Genomic DNA, 13,367 nt, shown 5'->3' with positions numbered 1-13,367 from the left:
TTGAAAAGCAAACCGTGGCCCCGCTCACAACAATCCTCCACTCTCTCTCTTCCTCCTCCATGACTGAGCTGAATCACACACATACAGTACACACACACACTAACACAGCAGAAACCCTACACATCTGCTCATTTCAGAGCACCCCGTCCTTATCTATGTCTGTGTGATATTCAATATGTTTCAGATATCAAAACACAAACCAATGCAGATGAGATGAAGGGGACAATATCACAAACTCAATAACAGCCACTGCTCTGTCATTTGTCGCTGAAGCCCACGTACTGTGGCTGTACTTGGTGTATTTAACTTGAGTTATTTGTATCGAGTGTTGAGAACGTTTCCTGAAACTCAGGCCATCGCAACCTTTAAAAAAAAAAAACACTGAACAGGAGCCTATGAGAATATAAGAACTCTTCCTATCTAGAAATTTAACTCTGAAACTTAGTAGTTAACCATTTGTAGATTCATAGGGATCTACTTGGTGTAACTATTTATATCGTTGTTTTTACATTTCTGTTTGTATTACACAAGCAAGATATGTGTTAATTAGTGTGCTTAAGAAGTATTTTTTTTCACAAAGCCAGGCTAGCTGTTTCCCCTTGCTTCTAGTCTTTATACTAAGCTTAGCTAATTGGCTGTGGGCTCCAGCTTCATACCTAACTCACTCACAAGTGAGTGGTCCTAATCTTCCCATCTAACTCTCAACAAGAAGGTGCATTTCCCAAAATGTTGAACTTTTCTTTTAAAACTGACATGATTTTCCTAACAGGACTAATGTGAATATAAAATTCAATCAGTAGCCTATAGCACACCACCTACTAGTGGTAGTATAAAGTTGAAAAGTGTCAAGAGCCACTGTTCCCCGACTGTTAATTACCTTTTTAAAAAAATGTTTTAATGATATCCTTAATGTTCTTTAACATAGAAACAAGGTAGTAACTTGATAATGTGAGGCTACTATAGGTTTATGTTGTGGCCATCAGTTTTAATTATTTATATTTTGTTTCTACGGTTTATGTTTTATTCTGTTAGTATGGTATAGTAGTTGACTCTAAATACTACAGTACCAATGAGCTTCAGCCAAAAAAACTATAAAGTAAGAAGACATCTATGTTGCACCGGCGATTCTTTTTTACTCTGATCTTCAGCCACCATTCCTATAGAGAGGCGCAAAATCAGAGCTGTAGCAAATTCTTTGCTGTTGCAATTGGCAACGAAATACCATATTTGCCAAATGAATATGAAATGATTCAGAGTTTAAAACTGAGCTGATTTAAACTGCTAAATGTTTTATAATAATTATATGAAGTGCAAATCTTTATCTTAAAGGCGCAATATGCATAATACTGACAGCTAGCGTTTAAAATAGTTACTGCAGTCCAAATTCAAAATACTGGAGAGAGTTGTCTCCCCTGGCCCATCCTCCCCAGACTCGAGTTCATGGAGGTTGCCAGGCTGAGACCGGAGCATCCAACAATGTTGCTAGACGCTTGTCTCGCATAGCCAGACATTACTCCACAGCACAGCGGAGTAGCTAACGTTAGATGCTGGCTATATTGACAGTCATAAAAGCCCATGCTTACACGGAGCTCTGTACGCAACTGATAGACACACTTTTTCAGCTTAGAATTAAGGTAGGAACCGCTAAAAACCCAACAACCTCGCTGTCCTCTCCACCCGCCGGAAAGATACTCTTTCTCGGCTTAGAATTACGGTAGAAACCGCTAAAAAAACAACAACCTCGCCGCCCTCTCCACCTGACAGACAGACAATTTTTCGGCTTAAAATTACGGTAGTAACAGCTTAAAATACTACTACCTTGTCGTCCTTTTCCACCCTACTGAAATATACACTTTATTGGCTTAGAATTAAGGCAACAATCGCTAAACCCACTGCAAACTCACGGTCACTTTGTTGGCTTAAAATAACTTACTCACCGTTGTCTGCTACGGCCGCTGCACAGGCTAAATGTTGTAAACAGCCGTGGCCCGCTTGCCTGGTCCTCCGGTAACGTTAGCTAACGTTAGCATGGCGGCGTTAGCCAGGACCAGTCGAGATCACTTTACTAGCTGTGTGTCTACTGATTTTGCGAGTAACCAACTTGAGTACTATATAGTTCAATGTGCGTAAACAAATGTTGAAATGACATAAAATGCCCATCCCTAGTAGCCGTGATAAATTAGCCTGAAGCTAATGCTTACCTGTTCAGGAGGAAAGTAGCCAACTCGGCGTCCTTTTGGGCTCTAAGCTGTCTCCATCTTTCAAATACATCTCCAATATCTCCAAGTTTTTTTTAGGTCGGGTAGAATCTATCTCCGTTGATCCCGTTCGTTTGTTTGCAGCTTCCATAGCTGTATTACAGATGTAGCGCGCTGGGTTTACGTTTTTACAGGTATATCTGGCAACCCGGCCTGGCTGTCAAACTGGGCAGTTGATAACAACACACAGGCCAAAACACAAACAGACATTCCATCACGGAACGTAAATTTCAAAAGGAGAAAATACTGGTATTAGCATTGTTGTAAGAAAAGATAGTATTTCAACTTAGCATGTTTCCTTAATATCTGATGACGCATTGGGTTCATTTTTGGATTTAATACAGTAAATATATTACATATTGCACCTTTAAGCTCACTCTTAATATCACTCTTAAATTTTAAGTTTAGGATGGGATGTTTGTCATCAAAATGCTCCTTGGGAGTTGTGGTTGACTTCTCTCTTAATGTTTTTACTGTGTTGTACGTTTGACTTTTTACCAAAAAGCCAGATATACTGTATCGTAATGCACCTGCTCTTCTTTTTTTCTGATTATTTAACAAGGAGAGCTTCAACTGTTAAGTGCTTCAACTGCACTTAACACTTTCTATGCAGAAAATGAACACAGCATTTACATCTGGAACCCTGGAAGCCTGCCTTGACTCCTCCAACTTCTCAACTCTATTGAAAATGAAACATTTCTATTCGGGGTGTGCAAAAAAATCGATTTGAATTTGAATCGAGATTCAAGCTCTACCGATTCAAAATCGATTCATAGACTTCCAAAAATCTATTCATATTTTTTTTCTTTTTTCATTTTGACACTATTGTTCTTAAATGACATTACCTCGCCATTCCCATAGATGGTGCTGCGTCAAATTCACACTGACGCCTGGGCACTATTGTCATAACCATTGAAGAACAAGTGGAGCAGAAGAAGTTTAGTCGGCGCAAACCATGTTCAGAACTCGAACCTCCTATGGCGCCATTTTGATGCTACAAAGCGATCACCTCCCGTTAGCATTCCATTGACTGCCATTCATTTTGACGTCACTTTGACAGCGAATAACTTTACATCTGAAGAATTTTAAGGCTCTATTTGTCCATTGTTTATTTCTAAAGAAACGCGACAATGTATAAAAAGCTCACTTACCTTGTACCTCACGTTATGGCTCCTTAGCAGATGTTTTTGTAAAAATAGGCTAACGATTGTGTCATAACCATGAGACTTACTGTCGCATAGTAGAGGAATTACCGTATAGTACAGGAGAAGCTTGCAGGCAGTTTGGACTTACATGAGCTGTTTAGGTTTAATTACTGATGTCAACTAGCATTTTAGTTAGCAATAATTAGCCTGTGCCCATGTTATCTCGTTACATATACCTACGCTCTCCGTCTCTGCAAGATTGGCAATGATTGAGATTTCTCTTGGCACAGCTACCAGAAGACTTACAACTTTCAGACAGGTTGTTCACGTCACATTTACTTTGTCTCTCTCAGTTGGAGGCTGCGCAGTAATGCTCAGCGCTCACTGGAAAAGTGCTTCTAATATCCTTCACTGGTCTCCGTCCAGAGCAACGGGATCTGTTGGTCCATGATATACTGTCTATGGCGCAAACAATGGCAAAATAATTATTCAACCTGCTCCATCCTCTTTGAAGGCGAGAGTTTGGACACATTTCGGCTTTAATAACCTCAAGGGGAAGACTGAACTTGATAGGAATCATGCTTTGCAAAGCGAAAGTTAAGTATTTTGGAAACACCACAAACTTGAGAACTCACATGGTACGCAATCACCCAGAGATTAACATTAAAGATGTGGACGAACAACAACCTAAAGTACCTCCGCCTAACGTGCCAGTCAACCAACGCACTCTCTTTCAATGCCATCCATTATCACTCTCAGAAGACCTCCTCATCTGGTGGAAGAGCCATGAGACTGTCTTTCCCCTCCTGGCTAAGTTAGCTAAGCGCTATTTGTGCATCCCTGGTACTGGAGTTGCGTCAGACAGAGTGTTCTCAACTGCCAGAGACATCATAACTGCACAGCGGAGCATGCTCACTCCAAAACACGTAGACCAGCTTCTGTTTCTGCAAAAGAATGTACAGATTCCAGCCAGTGGTGGACTATGAACTGTTTACACACACACACACACACACACACACACACACACACACACACACACACACACACACATACACCTAAATGTGTATCCATTAGGTGATTCTGACACATCACAAAAGTTCTGTTGAATGGAGTGTAGTTGCCACAGTTCTAAAAAGAAAGGGCCTAATTTTCGGAAGTTCAATGTGCCCAGTCGAGTTCACATTTCAACAGTCAACCTGGTAGCTGAAGTATTCCTTAAACCACATTTAGCAGTATTTTTTGTTTGATGTGAGTACAGCACTTACAAGCTAAATGTAAAAGCTCTTTTATTTAACAGTTTTATACTTGAATTAAATGTATTTGAAAGCTGGCCAAAGCTTGGCACAGTTTTTAGTTGCAAAAGTTTTTATTTTTGTATGAAGACATATAAAGTAATATCAAACTACATTTAATTTGTTGTGTTTCTTTTCTTTTAAATTGTATGTCTACTGCAATCACATGGGACAAGTAACTACATTTACATACTGTGAATCGTTTTTTGAAACGAGAATCGCTTTTGAATCGAAAATCGATATTGAATCGAATCGTGAGCCTAAAATTCAGAATCGAATCGTGACATTTTCTGAATCGTACACCCCTAATTTCTATACAGATATGGTATCAGGTTGTACTGCACTCTTCTTGGTAAAAAGTGCCAATATAGCAACACACTTATAATAAAGAACCACCATTATGGTCTTGCACAAAAGCAGATGTTTTGTGAAGCATTTCAATACAGAAATACCCAATAATTTGCCTATTTTCAAGACTGGCCACAATAGAGGCCTGTGATGAAATTGTCAGAAAGAGGTTACCCGTAGTTACGTGTGATGTTGCACGAATGTTCAGCAAATCACACACAGAGAGAAAACTATTGTTAGAAGTGGGAGGGATACCAATTTTCTCACTGACAGGAGACTCAGTAGGGCTCCATACAGAAATGGGTGACTCAGTGGTACAGATGTTTTATTTTCAGGCTCACACTTTTTTTTCTTAGAGGTGTTAAAAGACATTTTGGGAAATGTAGGAAATCAATTCCTTAAGTGGAAAAAGACAAAGCAGGTTAAAGAAAAGTGAAAATAACAAATGCACTATTTTTGACAATTTCATCACAAAGTCAGTACTAGGAATGATTGAACATCACAAACTGAGGTTTCTGAGTATGAGGGATTATTCTCTAAAATTTAGCACTGCTGTATTATGGTGGTTTGTCCCTCTCTGTCACCAAACTTCTGTTATAAGGTCTTATTGGGACACCAGCAACCTAATACTGACAGACATGGGCATGTTACCAGGAGGTCGTTGGTTTAAGACCCTTTCAGGAAAATGGGATGCCAGAATTTGGAACATATAAACATAAAATACAACAAATAACTGAAAAAAAGCTCTGCACACCAGAATGTATGGTGTGTGGGAGGGCAGTGCAACTTCAACAGAAGTGTCTGGTGAAGGTTGTGTCGATCGAAGCGCCATGAATGCACAAACCAGCAGTAAACTTTTAAGTAAAGTTTTTTTCTTCTTCACTTTTACATAAAATACAACAGAAAAGAAACTCACCTACAGCAAAGATTAATGGATTTAAACTGAACTATGTAATTTTTCTTGAAAAATGATCAATTATTTCAAATAAAAAATGTAATTATCGCATTATTGGTGGTTTGTTAAAATATTATAGGACTCTTACTGTATCTCTTTGGTCCATCTTCGAGGCAGAAGGAGAGTGTGAGAGTGGCATCCTCCTCAAAAAACTCTGTAGCGAAGGCATCCCACCACAAACTGTCACTTTCCTGTTATAGGACAGAAAGAATACAACATTTAGAAAGAAGGACTTCTGCAGTGTTAACTAACACTATGTTTTTGTAAAGATTATCTTTAGTTCATCAAAATCTTAAATTTACCTCAAAAATGCAGAAAGTGCAGTATGTAAAAGCAAGCTTCAGGTACCCCTCTGTCCTCTAAAAGGACCATAGGTTGTTTTAGTTTGGTATGAAACTCTTCATTTTCTTCTATTATTTAATAACCAAGTGAATAGCCTTTATCCAGGTTGTTGCTCTTGTGCTGCTGTATTTAAAAAAAAAACATAAATTCAATATTCATTCTGATAAGACAAAGATATTGTGACCATGCAGGCAACACTGTTTTTTGATATAAGAAGTCAGTAGTGCAAATATTCCCTTTATTGCACATTGGCTCGATTGTTGGTTTTTAATAAAATTAATTTGATGAGGTTTCATTTAAATCACTTTTTACATTCGAGTTTACAAAAAGGTTCAAGTATGAACCGTAAAACACATTTATACATTATACATTGATGCGTAAAACAAATTATGACATGACCATAAAAAGACATCACGGTATAGAAGGCTAGGAACAAAAGGCCAACAGCTGCAACAAGAAATAAAAAGCATATAAAAATGAGCCTATAAATCAGGTTAAAACAAGTGATCTCAATGCTGGCTGCTCCAATACAGGTTGATGTAAAGCCAAAGCCTAGTAACTCCCTTTACTTTTCTTAAGCCTGGACATTGGGAGAGCCCTGCCTGAGGCTCCTACATGTCTGAATTACAAGCCGAGGTCCAACAGCTGTATAATTCACTGCTGCTTCTACTTTTTAAAGCAGGTGAGGATACCTTTAACTTGTGCCTTCAAAAGTGCTATTCATGTCATTTCATTAGTACTAGTGCTAGTAGATGTATGGTGCCACAGATGCAGTAGTCAGAGTCCACTCTGTGATTAAACACATTCATGTAAATCACTTTGCCCTGACATTACTCCTCTAACAGCCGTTTACCCTCCTCCCCCTGCTCCCAAAAACCTCAGATAATGTAGGCAGGACGACCCCCCTCTACTCCCCTGCCCTCACCCCTCCACCCACCGACGTTCGACTGATGCTAATTTCCTCTGACACGTTATGACAGATCACTGCGTTTCATTCTGCGCAGGGCTGAGGGATGGCAAGCACTTTCCAGATGTTGACAATTAGCGTTGTCAACATCGAGCAGTGTCAAGCCCGATAAGCAGCGACGACCGGGGAGCCGCACGGGTCAACGTGTCTCAAACGCGCGGAGTGTGATGAAAGAGTTAGAGATGTGGTCGGGAAGGCCTAAACCTGGACCTTCACCCAGCTGGTCAAACAATAGGTGACCATGAGTTAGTGGAGAGGTCTTTTGGATGGCAATCCAATCAGCTGAACTGGGAACTACAGACTGAACTGAGACTGAGTGGAGTTTTCAACATTTTGGAAGACTGTAGAAAGATCAAGTGCAGATTAATTGTAAAGAACAGTTTTCAAATATGTTTACATTTTTTATTTTAAATCTAATATTTGTATTCCAAAAAATCAATTTTGTCCAAATAAACATCATTCCCCACAAATGATTATGGAAACTGTAACAAGATCCTTCTTTCAAGACAGGCTGCAATGATTATTTTCATAATCAATTTATCTTGTGAATGTCTTTTTGATTAATTGTTTAATCATTTGGTCCCCAGAGTCCAAGATGATATCTTGCTTGTTTTGTTCAACCACGTGTCCAAAACCCCAAATATATTGCTATAAATGTACAATGATGTGTGAATCCTCACATTGGAGAAGCTGAAGGCAGCAAATGTATTCCTTTGTTTCTCAATGTTGTATCTTTTCTTCTTTCTTTTCTTTTTATTCATAAAATTGGTAATCAACATTGTTGTTGATTAAATAAAACTGTAATGGAATATTTGAATAAAGTTTTGTGAAACATAAAATAAAAGATAAAGCAGTAGTACAACAGTTATTGCCTTTTAATGTTTGAAAAGGTTGACCATCTTTTTCACTTCAACAAGATTACTCTTAAAAACTTCAGCACCGTAACACTGAGCCAACTGTGTCAATGGTACAAGTTTCATCAAAAACTGGACCAGCTGTGTCAAAAATGTATTGTTATGAAAATGTTGACCAGCAATTATAGCGCTCACATTAGGTCAATCGGTGTAATTGCTTAAATGACTGAACAGTTCACTCATCCTCACTGTACAACAAATTAATGTGGAAACATGCCAGTGTATCTCTGTGTATGTACAAGTATCACTGCATGGCCAGCTGTCCACTGGGAACAGAATGCATGAGCTGCCGTGTGTGTCTGTGTGTGTTTGACTAACTGTGTCATACTGTGAGAATCAGCAGGTGCGAACTGCCAGCATGTGTGTGGTGTCTGTTTCATATGAATACATCTATTTCAGAAGAGACTACCGAAGAAGGGACTGATTTTGATACTCTCCACATTCAGAGTTCAGCCCATAATCCAGCATCATGAGGGTGGCGGAAACTCCTGGGATTGACAGTCAAGTGTGAACGAGACACTACACACACACACACACACACACACACACACAGCACCTCTTTGAGATCTCAATGACGACCCTGTTCTGTACAGCTTATCTTCTATACTCTGCTCCTTCAACTAGTTTTAACATACGTGCAGTTTAGTGTCCCAAATACCCCATACAATGTCCTTAATAAATTATGAACCTGCTAAACCACCTGTGCTACCATACCCCTACCCCTAACCCTAACCTTAACATGGTTAAGCATGAAGCAGTTAAAATTAGCTCCAGCTTTGAATGCAGGACCTAAATTGTAATGGAGTATTTCTATAGTGTGGTATCACTACTTTTACTTAAGTAAAGCCTGAAGAATGTCCTCCACCACTAATCATGGCACAGGATAATAAGATATATCAGGCTTTGGATACTCAACAAGACAATATTTGTTAAGGGACCGTTCCATATTTATGGAATGGACCACCGGAGGAAAAGGTCTTTTTATTCTTTGTTGAGGGGAGGGTCATCCAACATGTTTTAGTCCAGAGGGGGGAGGGGTCACCCAACTTTTGTATTCATAGAAACAGCAAAATTTCAAAGTGGCTTGTTTTGGTGCATATTTATCCATGTAGCTCTCAGTAATATTATTAATTATAAATATCTTAGCTAAATAACACAAAACAACTATATGGTGGTAGGTAATACATCTGATTTCATATACTGCTTTAATTAAAAAAATATTTCCTGGCTGACGATGAGAGCAGGAGGACGCAAAAAACAAAAATGAATGTTGCTAGTCTGGACATCTCACCGTGCCAAGGTTGCAATAAAGGTTTCCTAAATGCCACATTTGATGTCAGCTTACTAATTGATTGCGGGTTTTGTGTAGATTTGGACTTACGTTTATTCCACTTTGTTTAAACAGCGAAGTGGAGGAAGCCTAGTGACGAGTCCATAGCAACCAGTTTGTGTGTTGAATGTTACCCAGAGTGCTTTGCTGAATGGTCTCAATGTTTTATTGTTTTATTTCATGTGAATACTAGTTTACTAGAGGAGTAACCACCATAACAGAGGAGTGTGATGCATCAGATGAGAATGCAGAGGTTTGATCACGTGTGTCATTGCTGTGAAAAACAAAGGGAATCTGTATATCTTTGCCAAGCGCAAACCAGTGCAGAAGGTATTGATAAATTGTTGGGGGAGGGTCATGCCTTTTTTCCAAATCGTTTTGGAGGGTCATAGAAAAATTATTACTGGCAAGGGGAATGTCATGTCTATTTTGACTGAAGGTCCCAAAACTCCTCCGGTGGCCCCTGAAATAAATAACGAACAGTCCCTAATGGAAGGCATTTATTGTTGGTTTTGGTTTTCATTAGACTGGGTAAACCCAGCCCGATCTGCCGGCGATTTGATTTCGCCCTGTTCAATCTCAAAAGATTGAGCTTGGTCTGGTGATAGCCAGACTAGGTTTTTATGGCATTTGTTAAAGAAAAACACAGAATAGGTTTACCACTTAAGTTTTATCCTTGAAGTTGACCCGTTACATTTCTTTTCTGGTGCCAGAAAGTATTCCACCTGAACTTTCCCTGCTGCTAAATCAAGTTAGAGGATTTCATGACATGAAGTGAGTGTGAATTCACATGAGTGTGATCCCCAATTTGACATAAACTGCCTGGATTTAGCGTTGGAGATGAATTTTCCGAGTGCTGTCATCCTGAGGTCTCCCATCACTCTAAAGACTCTTCATTAAGCTTCCTCTTGCTGTTTTGATGAACTGTGTTTTACTTAAGCTCCAACTTCTCTTCTTTTACAGAATACTGCCTTCTTTAAATATTCAGTTTAACAGAAGAGGGTTAGTTACCCTCCCCCACATTCAGATGCAAGCAGTGTTTCACTCCAACATTGACTTCAAATGTGGTTTCTTTATTAGACTACATTTTACTATTATTTTAATTGTTTGTATCTCTGTTCCCGTCCCACTCTGTTTTCAAACATCTTTCTGAAACTTAACCTTTTTACAAAAAATTTGTTTCCCCTTTTAACTCAATATAGTTATATTTTGGCAGCCTACTGATATTTGGCTCAGGCCTATAACCACCCAAAATGGGGCATGTATTTCTCAAAGAGCAGAGTTGACAGCAGGGTCAAACCATATGATCTGGTTAGTTTGTGTCTCTGTTGAAAAGCCCCCTACCCAGACAACAGAGAAACAGAGAAATCAAAAAATAACAAGCACATTTCATGCAACATGGATAGCATTTAGTTTTACAACAATTAAACAAATTGCACTTGACAGTTTTATTGCCATTCTCCAAAACACTTGTTTTGTAAATTAAATATGCATTTAGTAGCTCTAGCTAATAAAGATAAATGTTGCCCAGAACTGTTCTATTATATGCAGGGGATGCTATTTAGAATCAGTAACCATTAATCCTCCAAACTGGAGCTTTTGGGCAGGTTTTGGCCAGTGTCTCGCCAAGTTGTAAAACGTGGCTTGCTGAGCCGGTGGACTGGCAAGGTTTGGCTTGGCTCTAAAGACAGAGGAGAAGCTGGATCTGAGCCAGACGGGCCGGAGAACAGCTTAAGCCTGGCCAGTGGACACAAGCCATATGAATCCTCTGGCTGAAGCTGAACAAGCCACACTGAATGCTCATGGTGCGGTGGATGTTGTCTTCAATTTCAATCCCTCGACTACTGCAGGAAATGTTAGGAGCTCTACTTTTATTCTGTCATTGGTAGCAAGTTATAAAATTGTAAATGAGACATATTCAAAGAAGGTTAAAAAAATCAGCCTTTTTTTGTTTTATCTCTGCCTGTCTCTCTTTGTATCCACCTCCCTCTCTCTGTCTGTCTCCCATCCTCTCTGCAGCTGCTCACTGACAGACAACGTCCTGCCTTCATTTACGCCTCTGGACTCTCTGACGAACCACGTGGCGCGACGATGTTTGTTGTCAAATACTACAAATCAGGCCGACTCTGAGGAACCAGAGGTGAACCGACATGGTCGCAGCCGTGACAGCCATCAGCCGATAAGGCTCTATTGATTCAAACGGATCGCACCCCATCTGAGGGGGATTTATCAATGTGTCAATTGCCCACTAGCCAACCACAAATCACCAGTGCTGGCCAGACCCTGGGGATTTACAGGAAATCCAGAGGATTGGAGGGACAGCATAGGGAGGATCCTCAGTAAATAGCAACAGAGCTGAGGGTTAAGTCCACGCATATAGAAATGTCCATACAGAATGGATAAGCAGATGACACAATGTGGCAAAAGAAAACACACAGAGAAGTTTTACTGTGTATAAAAACGCACAACACCTCTTTGTGCGGTATATCCATCTATACAAAACCCTTTCTACTGTACATATGCATCTATACACAAATATACTCGTGCATATGTATGTATGCAGTACATACATCTTTCTTTACTGCATACAGTGCCTTGCGAAAGTATTCGGCCCCCTTGAACTTTTCGACCTTTTGCCACATTTCAGGCTTCAAACATAGAGATATAAAACTGTAATTTTTTGTGAAGAATCAACAACAAGTGGGACACAATCATGAAGTGGAACAAAATTTATTGGATATTTCAAACTTTTTTAACAAATAAAAAACTGAAAAATTGGGCGTGCAAAATTATTCAGCCCCCTTAAGTTAATACTTTGTAGCACCACCTTTTGCTGCGATTACAGCTGTAAGTCGCTTGGGGTATGTCTCTATCAGTTTTGCACATCGAGAGACTGACATTTTTGCCCATTCCTCCTTGCAAAACAGCTCGAGCTCAGTGAGGTTGGATGGAGAGCGTTTGTGAACAGCAGTTTTCAGTTCTTTCCACAGATTCTCGATTGGATTCAGGTCTGGACTTTGACTTGGCCATTCGAACACCTGGATATGTTTATTTGTGAACCATTCCATTGTAGATTTTGCTTTATGTTCTGGATCATTGTCTTGTTGGAAGACAAATCTCCATCCCAGTCTCAGGTCTTTTGCAGACTCCATCAGGTTTTCTTCCAGAATGGTCCGTTATTTGGCTCCATCCATCTTCCCATCAATTTTAACCATCTTCCCTGTCCCTGCTGAAGAAAAGCAGGCCCAAACCATGATGCTGCCACCACCATGTTTGACAGTGGGGATGGTGTGTTCAGGGTGATGAGCTGTGTTGCTTTTACGCCAAACATAACATTTTGCATTGTTGCCAAAAAGTTCGATTTTGGTTTCATCTGACCACAGCACCTTCTTCCACATGTTTGGTGTGTCTCCCCGGTGGCTTGTGGCAAACTTTAAACGACACTTTTTATGGATATCTTTAAGAAATGGCTTTCTTCTTGCCACTCTTCCATAAAGGCCAGATTTGTGCAGTATACGACTGATTGTTGTCCTATGGACAGAGTCTCCCACCTCAGCTGTAGATCTCTGCAGTTCATCCAGAGTGATCATGGGCCTCTTGGCTGCATCTCTGATCAGTCTACTCCTTGTATGAGCTGAAAGTTTAGAGGGACGGCCGGGTCTTCGTAGATTTGCAGTGGTCTGATACTCCTTCCATTTCAATATTATCGCTTGCACAGTGCTCCTTGGGATGTTTAAAGCTTGGGAAATATTTTTGTATCAAAATCCGGCTTTAAACTTCTCCACAACAGTATCGCGGACCAGCCTGATGTGTTCC

General features: G+C 39.8%; 1 protein-coding gene across 6 annotated transcripts in view; it reads right to left on the bottom strand.

The window, feature by feature from the left end:
* ldb2a (LIM domain binding 2a) overlaps window positions 1–13,367 on the bottom strand; it is a 91,949-nt gene that overhangs the window by 63,946 nt on the left and 14,636 nt on the right. For all 6 annotated transcript variants that reach the window (XM_039813707.1, XM_039813709.1, XM_039813710.1 and 3 more), the window contains exon 2: window positions 6,087–6,189. In XM_039813707.1, the coding sequence (XP_039669641.1) occupies window positions 6,087–6,189 (103 nt within the window). The remainder of the gene's footprint in view (window positions 1–6,086; window positions 6,190–13,367) is intronic.

The sequence above is a fragment of the Perca fluviatilis genome, chromosome 10, assembly GCF_010015445.1.
Source record: "Perca fluviatilis chromosome 10, GENO_Pfluv_1.0, whole genome shotgun sequence".
Classification (NCBI taxonomy): Eukaryota; Metazoa; Chordata; class Actinopteri; order Perciformes; family Percidae; genus Perca; species Perca fluviatilis.
Note: the sequence above shows the minus strand (reverse complement) of the source record. Positions and strands in the feature narration are given on the sequence as shown.